The sequence below is a fragment of the Xenopus tropicalis genome, chromosome 1, assembly GCF_000004195.4.
Source record: "Xenopus tropicalis strain Nigerian chromosome 1, UCB_Xtro_10.0, whole genome shotgun sequence".
NCBI classification, from domain to species: domain Eukaryota; kingdom Metazoa; phylum Chordata; class Amphibia; order Anura; family Pipidae; genus Xenopus; species Xenopus tropicalis.
Genome location: NC_030677.2, coordinates 192099180 through 192112005, shown reverse-complemented (window position 1 = coordinate 192112005; position 12826 = coordinate 192099180). Strand labels below are relative to the sequence as shown.

Below are 12826 nucleotides of genomic sequence, written 5' to 3'. Positions count from 1 at the left end.
TTTCACAAGGTGGAAGTGCTTATTTGAGGTGTGTCACTTACCAAGACCTCAATTAGACTGAGTTGGATTCAGAAGGAAACGGTGCTACAGTGAGCAACTGTAGAAATCAGGGGAAACGTACCTCCTGTATTGAGCGAGCTGCTGGCTTGTCCTGGTGGTTGGCCAGTATTAAAAAGGGTAAAGTGCATAACTGTGGGTGCTGCAGAGCTGAATGGAGCTCGTTTCTGGCAGTTTCGAGGTCATCTTCGGACGAGGCACTGTCTAGCACGAATATCACACCCTGGGATCCCTGGTAGTAGCGACTCCAGTACTTCCTGATGTTGGTGGCCCCTTTATGAAAATAAACAAAGATACTTGTTAAAAAGTACATAGAAGTTAAGAAGTACATAGAATGCAAATAGTAGGTCAGTCACCTGTGGCCTTGTAGCTGCTGCTGCTGCCGCCTATGGTTCCCCCCAGCATGTAAATAATGAACATTTACAATGCTGTCACTACTGCAAACAAAACACTTTCTACTCATTTGGCTACCAAACTGCAAATCTTAGGGTGAAGACATACAGAGCTACTTAGTTGCAGCTTTCACGTAGCAAGACAATTATCAGTAAAAGATCAGCATTGTCTATTTCTGTAGCTACGACAAGTAGCTGCTACTAGTAGCTCCATGTGTCTTCACCCTTAGGTAAAAACTCTATTCAAACCTTGCAATTTACAGGATGTTATCTTCCACGTGTTTCCAAGTACAAAGATAAGATATTATAAATATAAATGACATTGGCATTCAGAATAGTTTGATACTTAATATGCATTTAACTACCTAACTTTATTGCATTTAGAGATACCATGGTGCAAATAGTATATTCACATTTTAACTCCTCTCATGCATAGTAAGCCTGCAGGCACAGAAAGCTTGGCAGCTGGGCTAACTGATTTACAGCAGTCATCTATTTGGCCCCTCGGCTACAGGAAGGCTTCCCTGATCATAAAGGCTCTCACTAGAGGGCACACAAACCTCCTGTTTCCTAAGGGGTGAAGACAAACGGAGCTACTAAGTAGCAGCTATTTGTTACGGCTACTGACCACCAGAAAATACCCTGCCATAGACAATACTGAGAATTGCCTTTGCTAAACACGTAGAGACAATTATCAGTAAATGATCAGCATTGTCTATTTCTGTAGCCACGACAAGTAGCTGCTACTAGTAGCTTGATGAATTCAAATGCCCCGAAAGGTGTAAATGGCTGTTCCGTGCATAGCTACAATCCTTGGCCCTGCTGATTTATAGAGCACCAGTCACCTTAGATTTCCCTTTAAATCTTCATACAAATGGTAGAAGACCCAAGCAAGCTTGTTTTGTTTAAGATGATAGATTTGAAGGGTAATTTCATGAAACTGCTGATAAATAAGTTATTTTCCTCAGCAAGAGTTGCAAGCGAACAGCCTGTCCCTGCATCATGTACAATTGCTCCCTCCTGGACCATCAGCAAATACCACATTTCTGTCTTCACATGTGGGGAGAAGGATCCTGGAGGAATATGTTCTTTATGCATCTGTACACTTCCCGGTCCCACTAGAGATAAAACTATTGCGAGACGGAACAATATACATATCGCTGTAATGTGCCGTTCACACAAAACCGATCATTCTTCATGGTGTTGACTCACGCGGAGCAACAATTTAACGGGAACACATCAGACGATCTTAAAAGGGAAATTTTTCAGGGAAATCATCTTGTTGTTGTCTTTGAATCTTGCATAGCAATTAGCCAAGAAGAGTGTAATGTGTGTCTATTTACAACTCCGTCTTGCCTGTAGCTAATTACTCCATGCGTGTTAGCTCTGCGCTTAAAAGAAAACACCATGTGGAGACAGTTTGCAGTCCCAGTGCCATTCCACTCCGTAAGGGTCAGCGATAAGCACGATTCATAACAAACCCGAAAGGGCACTGTTGTTTAGTTAGGTGACTGGTTTGGTTGCATGGATATCAGTATCCAGTTAGGGAGGTCTGTATAACTAGAGATCATCCTCCTGCTACTTTCTTTTTATGCACAGAAATTTAGATTATAAGGCACCGGTGCTAATGCCAAAGTACAAATCTGAAGTCTGTAATGTGTTTAGTTAAAGCCCTGTCACATTTCCATTGACAGGACTCAGCATTAACCTTGCATACTAGAAGACTGGTAAGTTATCATAACACAGCACCAGTCCTTATGGACCCACGTGGCTGCTGGGTTGGCAAATAATCCCCAGTGAGTTGGTGGCCAGCTTAGTCCATCTGTACAGAAGATTGCCACAGTAGTGCATCTTTTAGCATTGCTGCTTTGTAGTGCTGGGCACCTACATTTAATAGAGGAGTTTGTATGTTATCTCATATCTTTGTAGGTCTCCTCTTGGTACTCTGGGTTCCTCTGGCACTTTAAAAACATACTAGCAGGTTTATAGGCTTTCTATGAAATGATGATGAAACCACGCAGTAGGGACCGCAAGACAACTCACACCCACACTAATCCATCCCCTTGGAATCCCTTGGAAAATGGACTTGATAACCCAAGTCTGACCCACTATCCTACCAAGACTATAGTTAGATACGAGGAGTTCAGCTGCAGCGTCCAGTTATGACTGGTATTGTGCCCCCTGGGGGCTATACTGACCAGCACCCAACACTACCCATAATAAAAGTTTTGCAGCAAACCTGCTGAAGCTTTTTTCCTATTTTTTGGATTTCTACAATTGTATTTGGTTGCAGCACAGAGCAACAACTAGGAGCTAAAGCTTTTTTCACAAGTATTTTATACAAGGTTCACCGACAATTTTTTTTTTTTTCCAACACAGGTTACTGCTTTCAACCCAAATGCATTTATTTTGGTTCTACCAGGTAGTGAATCAAGGCAAAGTAACCAAACCAACTGTATTTTAAAGAGGGCACATAGTTGTTTCCCAATTCCACCCAAGCCATGCCCCACTACTTTTGCTTAGTTTTTTTTACGTTGCAATTCAACATTTTTTAAAGGTAATTTTTCAATGGCATTTGATAAATAAAAATTTTGTGGCAAATTTAGACACCTCTGCGGCCTTGGCTGTCAGTGGTTTGAGGGGGCAAAACAGGTTGACTATCAAAAATGAGTGAGAGTCAAAGCCTTTCTTCTCCTTGTGCTTGTTCTTGCAGATAGAGGTATGGGACCCATTATCCAGGATGCTTGGGAGCTGGAGATATGGGGTCTTTCCGTAATTTCAAAGCCCATACCTTAAGTCTGCTAAAAAAAATAATTTTAACATTAAATAAACCCTTAAGGATTGTTTTGCCTACAATATGGATTCATGCATCAATTGCACACATAGAGGCAGATAAACTGCACACATAGAGGCAGAGTAGTGTTAAAAAGGGCTTTGCTTTCTATACCTGTGGCTACAGGGAGTTGCTTAACCCCTGGATCAAAACAGAGGAAGCCCTGCAGCCTGTAATACAGAAGGACACACCTCATAGCTGAAAGCATTTGGCAGTAGGAAAATGGAGAGGTTAAAATAAAGTTAAATGTTACAAAAACTTTGGTTAAAAAAGCAATTTTTAACATTTCCTGAAATAACAGATGAATGTTTGCGTTGGTAAGATGCAGCCACTCACTACTTGCTCAAAAAACCTCACAAAAGCTTTTCCTCCAGAAATAATATCCCCCAAAAATGGGAGAAATTAAAAGGAAGAGATAGAGTCTGCCATGCAGATGGTCTGCGTTATTGTAGGGCTGCACAAAAGGTCAAAGGAAAACAATATACAAATTCGGTGTCAGAAAGGAAACCATTAATCAGGCAGCACACTCAACACTGCTTGCTTATAACGTTAAATACTATTGCCAATGATAAATACAGCTGTCACAATGGATTTCTAATAAATAAAACTGACCTTAGCTTGAGTATTAAAGCAGCTGTCGGAGCTGCTCATTTTACTTTTATATCGGCATTTCAACATCTCTTCTGGAAGTGATCTGGCAATCACGTGGAATTAAAAGTGAGGATATTCCATGTATTTACATACAGATTACATCATTTAAAGAGCCTCAGATTTACACAGTGTTTTAGCGACTTGGGAGAGAGGGATGAAGCGAAGAGGAAAAGGCAGGTATTTGATGGAGAGGGATGGATGCAAGGGAACACAAGCAGCACTCACTTTATACAGAAGCTGAGGTTTATGTAGGTTTTAGTGCATCTTTCAGATAGAAAAGAAAGAAGCAAAGTATGTACAGGTATAGGATCTGCTATCCAGAATGCTCGGGGCCTGGGGGTTTTCAGATAAGAGAACCTATAGGTATAAGAAAACTAAACATAGGAGGAACAAACAAAATAAGTGTAATGGAAGTTGCGTAGTATCACACAAGAGTAGTATCTCTGTCATGAGACAGAACTGCATGGCAGTAAAATACATCTCATTATTAAAAAAAAAATAAAGGCAAGAAAAAAAAAGGTATAGAAAAAGACTAAAAGGCATCCATACACTAGTGGGCCAGTGCCCAATATGATCAGCCCACAGGGTGAATGGATGCATGTGAGTACACACCCAATCCCTGAACCACCCAATACCCAGAGTACACCCCCGATCCCTAAACCACCCAATACCCAGAGTACACCCCCGATCCCTGAACCAACCAATACCCAGAGTACACTCCCGATCCCTGAACCACCCAATACCCAGAGTACACTCCCGATCCCTGAACCAACCAATACCCAGAGTACACTCCCGATCCCTGAACCAACCAATACCCAGAGTACACTCCCGATCCCTGAACCACCCAATACCCAGAGTACACTCCCGATCCCTGAACCAACCAATACCCAGAGTACACTCCCGATCCCTGAACCACCCAATACCCAGAGTACACTCCCGATCCCTGAACCAACCAATACCCAGAGTACACTCCCGATCCCTGAACCAACCTATACCCAGAGTACACTCCCGATCCCTGAACCAACCAATACCCAGAGTACACACCCAATCCCTGAACCAACCAATACCCAGAGTACACTCCCGATCCCTGAACCAACCTATACCCAGAGTACACTCCCGATCCCTGAACCAACCAATACCCAGAGTACACACCCAATCCCTGAACCAACCAATACCCAGAGTACACACCCAATCCCTGTACCAACCAATATCCAGAGTACACCCCCGATCCCTGAACCAACCAATACCCAGAGTACACTCCCGATCCCTGAACCAACCAATACCCAGAGTACACACCTGATCCCTGAACCAACCAATACCCAGAGTACACACCTGATCCCTGAACCAACCAATACCCAGAGTAGACACCCCCGATCCCTGAACCAACCAATACCCAGAGTACACACCCAATCCCTGAACCAACCAATACCCAGAGTACACACCCAAACCCTGAACCAACCAATACCCATGTCCTTGTTACTAACACACATTATGAAGAGCAATAGCTCTGGTTTTGGGATTTCTTGAGTTTAAGCCTATTACTGTGTCAGGCCTAAAAAGATAAAGTTTACTACAGGTAAGGGGATCCATTTTTTTTAGATAAGAAATCTTCCCATAATTTAAAAAAGTATACCTTAAATCTTCTAAATCATTTATTTAAAAAATAAATAAACCCAATAAGATTGCTTTGCCTTGCAATTTTCATGCAGTTTAGTTACAATGAGGGATGAGTTACTGTTTTATTATTACAGAGAGGAAATCATTATTAAAAATGTTGATTTGCTTAAAGGGGTCCTGTCGCCCTAATAAATAATTCCAAAACCTTTTCTATTGTGCTAGTCCAGCAAAATAAACTTTACTTACACTGTATAAATTATATACATCTTGTTTCCTTCAGTCTTAAAATTCACAATCACAGCAAGCAGGAAGGCGCCATTTTGTTGACCCCCAAAATCTTGTGTATGCACCAGAATGGGGGGCAATGCTCATGCGCATGCACTGCATACACAATGTACTGCATACTGCATGCATATGTTTATGTACCAGAATAGGAGACCCCATTCCCATGTACAGGCTACAGAATTATAGGTGGTGAGGAGGGAGGGGAATTGTGAGGAGTGCAGTGACATCTAGGAAGTGCAGAATGGAAAGTAATTGACTGTCCCTCCTCTATGCCTAAAACACAGCGGGGGACCTGTTGCCCAGACATATAAAGCTGTATCATAAAATTCCTTTTCAAATCCTTTTTTAAATAAAATCCATAACTGTTATAAGAGATATTTAAACAGCTGAGCTGTCAATCATATATAGCCTGCCATGCCTCTAAGCCTCAGACATATAGGTGGGGCAGGCAATTACTTTCACTTTCCATTATGCACTTCCTAGATGTCACTGCACTTTTTTATATGTATCTCTGATACCATAAAGGCACATATTTGGTGCAAAATGTATATATATATATTATATATATATATATATACGAACAGAGAGCCGCACACACAAGGACTTGGTAATAAAGTGAAAAAATGTATTGAAAAAAAAAACCAATGGTTAATTGCATAATGGTTAGAGAATGGGGATTGGGCACTCATTTCCACTTGTTAGATTGTAATGGTATTTAGATGTGATATGGTTGTTTTTTTATCCTTGAGAAAGGTCCTAATGAGGACCGAAACGTCGGTTTTAAACAATATGTTTTCAATAAATTTTTGACAAAGTATTGAAGGGAGTGCCGGCCACGGATGATTATTATTTTTTGCATACTCATATTTTGGCTGTGCACCCCGCAGGATATTGAGCCTTGGAGTGCTGACACTATTTCATGATGACACCTCAGATTTCATGATGCCTTGCACACATTCAAGGCACCCAGTGCCAGAGGCAGCAAAACAACCCCAAAACATCATTGAACCTCCACCATATTTCACTGTAGGTACTGTGTTCTTTTCTTTGTAGGCCTCATTCCGTTTTCGGTAAACAGTAGAATGATGTGCTTTACCAAAAAGCTCTATCTTGGTCTCATCTGTCCACAAGACATTTTCCCAGAAGTATTGTGGCTTACTCAAGTACATTTTGGCAAACTGTAGTCTTGCTTTTTTATGTCTCTGTGTCAGCAGTGGGGGTCCTCCTGGGTCTCCTGCCGTAGTGTTTCATTTCATTTAAATGCTGACGGATAGTTCACTCTGACACTGATGCTCCCTGAGCCTGCAGGACAGCTTGAATTTCTTTGGAACTTGTTTGGGGCTGCTTATCCACTATCCGGACTATCCTGCGTTGCAAACTTTCATCAATTTTTCTCTTCTGTCCACGCCCAGGAAGATTAGCTACAGTGCCATGGGTTGCAAACTTCATGATAATGTTGCGCACTATGGATAAAGGCAAATCTAGATCTCTGGAGATGGACTTGTAACCTTGAGATTGTTGATATTTTTCCACAATTTTGGTTCTCAAGTCCTCAGACAGGTCTCAATGCAAAGACTAAGGGAACTTCTCTCCTTTTTATCTGCTTTCAGGTGTGATTTTTATATTGCCCGCACCTGTTACTTGCCCCAGGTGAGTTTAAAGGAGCATCACATGTTTGAAACAATCTTATTTATCCACAATTTTGAAAGGGTGCCAATAATTTTGTCCAGTCCATTTTTGGAGTTTTGTGTGACATTATGTCCAATTTGCTTTTTTTCCTCCCTTTTTTGTTTTGTTCCAATACACACAAAGGGAAATAAACATGTGTATAGCAAAACATGTGTTACTGCAATACTTTTCTGTGAGATATACTTGATTTTCTGGAAAAATTTCTGGGGTGCCAACAATTTTGTCCATGACTGTATACACACACACACACACACATATATATATGTGTGTGTGTGTGTGTGTGTGTCCTGAACATGTCTAAGCCGAAAAGTCCTGTGAGTGTGGTTTGTTTGTGCTTACTAATAAAATATAGATATATGTGTGTGTATATTATCTACTAAAACTATATGGTTACTTGCTAAATAAACTAAGCATGCTGCTCTAAAAAAGACTATATCTTAGGTTTATAGAACCATTCAAATTGAACATTTAACCTGTGTATTACAGCACCACTTGGTGGCCAATTTATGAACTGCATGTACCTAATGAATGGCTGTCGTTTCCTAAGATAAACATAAGAGAGCACATTTAGCCCATGGACACAATAAAGAATATGTGAGTAAGCTTGTGGTACAGAGGGACCGTGCATTCACTTCCCACCACTATTTCTCCCTCTCACATCAGCTCACATTCACTTAAAAGTGTCAGAAAATGAGCCAGGAATAATTCAGCAGGCATTAAATTGGATGATAGTCAGCATTAAATCATAGCAATGAATTTGCCAAGGTGTTAGGAACAAAAGTGTTGCATTAATAAAGTCACTCATATTTAAAAATAATCTCCTATTTTAAAAATGTTCAACCCTATTAATAAGTAGAGTCTCCACATTTTTCTTTAAATGCACTGTGAAATTCATTGGCATAGGATACTTTGAAATACAATATTTACTGTGTTAATAGCAAGGGTTAAGCAATGCAACAGTAACATTAATACTCAAATGCACAACCTAAAGCAATAGGTGATTGGCTGTATGAGGTTCAGACAGACAGAACCTGGGAAATATGCAGCTGGTTAGTAGTCTAAACCTCTTAATTTCACTAAAAACAAGTCACATAGGACAAGCACCAATTTTTAGGAAAATCAGGACAAAATGTTGGTCTGGGAAAAGCATTAAAATGCATTATACATTAGTGGGGCCATAAAAAAACCTATGTAAAATAAAGGCAAACTTAAAATCAGGGGATGCCAAATTGAGGTGCTGCTGATTCGGCCCCTTTACAATGAGTCACCAGCTTATCTGCCCGATATTTGCTTAAAATTCGACAGTTATGAAATGGGCAGCTTTAAAAAAAAAAAACCTGTTTGGGCGAGGGCTGCATCCACTTGTTAAAGCTGCCCTCACTCGGATGGCCTGCATTTACTGTCATTGGGATCCAATCATTTGGCCCTTTGCTCAATATTGCCACCTCAAGGTGGGCATATCAGTCACTCATCTGGTGTCCTTGCCAAACGAGCATATCTTTTAATGTATGGCCAGCTTTATTGTGCAACTCCAAACTTCATTGCAGCATTATTGACAAAAATAGAATTAACATTTTTAGTCATGAAAAATGCTTGATGCCCATTTCTGAGCCAAAGATTTCTATGAAGAATCTCTTGGACACCAGTGACTTGTGTTTAAGAAGCCATACAATATAAAGGTGGCCAAACAAGGTCAGATTTATGCTGCTGATTCAGGTCCTTCGGACCAATTCAGCAGCTGATCTAACTGTGTATGTGACCCTCCAATAGGCCTACCTGACTGGTATCAGCCAGATGTTAATTGGATTGATTGGATTTTACTAGTAGTCCTGCTGTTGTAATTAGGTGGATGAATAAACAGCAGAAATTTTAGTGGAATAAAAACAACAACGCGTTTCGCACCATATGGTGCGAAACGCGTTAGGAGAGTGGGTACCATGAGACACTGGGATGCACCTATCCATTGTTTGGTATAGTATGCTTTATATGTTAGTTTTGTTCTGTTAATTTGAGCCAATAAATGTTGTTGTTTTTATTCCACTGAAATTTCTGCTGTTTATTCATATACTGATTCAGGACCTATCAGTGGGATATAACTTTTAGATTCCCTTTCTGAAACCTAATTTATTACTTAATTGTTGTAATTAGGTGGGCCTATTGGGATAAAGATACGCTCAACTGGCGACCTGGTATAGGATATTGCCAGCTTAAGATGCAGATCTTTTATGGGGCCCGCAGTCGGGTAGGCTGTTCGGAGGGCCCGAAGCAGTTGCAGATAAGCTGCTGAATTGGTCTAAAGGACCCAAATCCACAGCTTAGATCTGCCCATGTATGGCCACCTTTATTCAATAAGAAAGCCATAAAGATCATGCATTGTTCTCTAGCTGGTCAGTTAATGCACTTGGCTGAGGATGATCCATTCGTCTTCATTTGTGCGGGGACAGCCAACTAGATGCCATCCATTCCTTCAATGAAAGGACAACTTGAGTAGACCACAACTCAGAGGTAGGTGGCCACTGCCACTAACTGCCCACATACAGATGGCTGGGATCGGCCTGACAAGGTCAGTGCTGCGTGTGTGGCTTCTGGGATACTTTCCCTTTAAATCTAAATAAACATCCTCGACAAGAGCACAGAAAGAAAAGCAGCGAGTGACTTCAAACAACATGGGCGAGCAAAGGGAAGCTAAATGGAGGTGGGCACAATTCCCAGACTCATTTACAGATAAGACGTAATTGAAGTGAAAGGGGGAAAGCACTCAGAAGCGCAGATCGGATTTCACACGAGGCTTCACTGATCATTAGGAGCTGGAAGTATACGTTTCGACTAATGAGTAATCGCCCAAAGTTTATAAACGAAGCATAGGCTTAACTAACAGCAGTCAGCATTCCATCACGTTGTTTAGTCTTTTCAGTTAACCAAAAAAAAAAAAAAAAGTGATAAGCAAGTTTTTCCGTTAATAATGGTAGGACTTCCCCCAATAGTCAGAGTTTATTAATATAAGGGAAATACATCTAGGAAGGCTTAACCTCTGACTCGCGGCTAAGGCACTTAAGTAAGGGTGCTTTTAATAGTGTCCATTTTCCTCTTGGCTCAAGTCCAGCCTCCCTGTGTTTGGCTGCTCGCTCCTATTCATATCATTTAATGTGCATGCACAAAGTCTGCCAAAATACAAGTAGCTGCACTTGAAACCTGTTATTTGCCCTATTCAGACGGCTTGACCTTGGGACTTGACGGCGCACTGTGCCATATTTCATTTAGTTCGGCACGGAAATCCACGTGAGATATTTAAAGCTGTAGCATAACAGCCGATTTTACTAAAAAGAAAGTTTTACTTTAAGGGTTACAGCATTTGTACAGCACGGAGCTCAATGAGACTGGCAATGGCCACCCTGCCCAGACAATAATCCCAGCCTTCGGAGCAGGGCTTTGGAGTCGGTAGATAAATTCTCCGACTCCTCAGTTTCTGATACTCCCGACTCCGACTCCTCTGTTTTTAATATGCTAATGCAGTGCTGTCCAACTGGCGGCCCACTTTAAATGGTATCAGTACTGAGATTAACTGCATGGTTCTCACCTCAGATTCAGGCAGTAATCCCCCTGTATTGTTTAAACATCTAATCCCCTGTACTGTTCACACCTTTTAATCTATGCATTGTTCACCCCCTGCATTGTTCACACCTCCTGCTCAGGCTGTAATCACCCACATTGTTCGTCTGTTCACACCTCAGACATTGTAAGTACTGCCTGGCCTATGCTGCCTGTGTATAGGCACCATAGGGAAGGCAGAGTATGGCACATAGGCAGAATAGGGCAGGGAGGGTATCGCACAAACAGGCAGGATAGGGCAGGGAGGGTATTGAACACATAGGCAGCATAGAGCAGGGAGTGTATATGGCACACACAGGCAGCATATGGCAGGCAGAGTATGGCACACACAGGCAGGGCAGGCAGAGTATGGCACACACACACACACACAGGCAGGGCAGGCAGAGTATGGCACACACAGGCAGCATATGAAAGGCAGAGTATGGCAAACACAGGCAGCATATGGCAGGGAGAGTATGGCACACAAAGGCAGGGTAGGGCAGAATATGGCACAAAGGTGCATATGGCAGGGAGAGTATGGCACACACAGGCAGGGTAGGGCAGAGTATGGCACACACAGGCAGCATATGGCAGGGAGAGTATGGCACACACAGGCAGGGTAGGGCAGAGTATGGCACACACAGGCAGGGTAGGGCAGAGTATAGCATACACAGGACGCATATGGCAGGCAGAGTATGGCACACAGAGGCAGGGCAGGCAGAGTATGGAACACACAGGCAGCATATGGCAGGCAGAGTATGGCACACACAGGCAGAGTAGGGCAGAGTATGGCGCGCACACACAGGCAGGGTAGGGCAGAGTATGGCACACACAGGCAGGGTAGGGCAGAGTATGGCACACACAGGAAGGGTAGGGCAGAGAATGGCACACACAGGCAGCATATGACAAGCTGAGTATGGCACACACAGGCAGGGTAGTGCAAAGTATGGCACACACAGGCAGCATATGGCAGGCAGAGTATGGCACACACAGGTAGGGTAGGGCAGATTATGGCACACACAGGAAGAATATGGCAGGGAGAGTATGGCACACACAGGCAGGGTAGGGCAGAGTATGGCACACACAGGCAGCATATGGCGGGCAGAGTATGGCACACACAGGAAGGGCAGGCAGAGTATGGCACACACAGGCAGCATATGGCAGGCAGAGAATGGCACACACAGGCAGGGCAGGCAGAGTATGGCACACAGGCAGCATATGGCAGAGAGAGTATGGCACACACAGGCAGGGTAGAGCAGAGTATGGCACACACAGGCAGCATAGGGCAGGCAGAGTATGGCACACACAGGTAGCGTAGGGCAGGCAGAGTGCTGCCTGTGTGTGCCATATACTCTTTCTACCCTATGGTGCCTGTGGGAGGTGAACCTGGCAGGGGTTTGTTCTGGGAGTTTGTTAGCAGTTGGAAATAGCCTTTAAATGGTACCTAAGGTGTGTAATTATATGCTGGGGGTTGCTGTGCTATCCACAGGGGAGCAGGAGTCATATGGATTTTAGGGTGTGTCTTAATATGACATAATATAATTTTTTCACATATGAATGATGGTTGATATCCCTGCAGTGAGGACCAAGCCTTTGGGTTTTTGCTGCACTACCACCATTGTGATAAAATGGGTGTGGTTTGAAGTGGGTGTGGTTTAAAAGGGGGAGTGGTCAAAACTGGCTTCCATTAGCGGCCCTCCACCATGTATGCGCG

General features: G+C 42.7%; 1 protein-coding gene across 3 annotated transcripts in view; it reads right to left on the bottom strand.

The window, feature by feature from the left end:
• The window catches only part of arl15 (ADP ribosylation factor like GTPase 15), a 199184-nt gene that overhangs the window by 106107 nt on the left and 80251 nt on the right, over nt 1-12826 (bottom strand). For all 3 annotated transcript variants that reach the window (XM_012960277.3, XM_012960270.3, NM_001007880.1), the window contains 1 exon segment: nt 122-330. In XM_012960277.3, the coding sequence (XP_012815731.1) occupies nt 122-330 (209 nt within the window).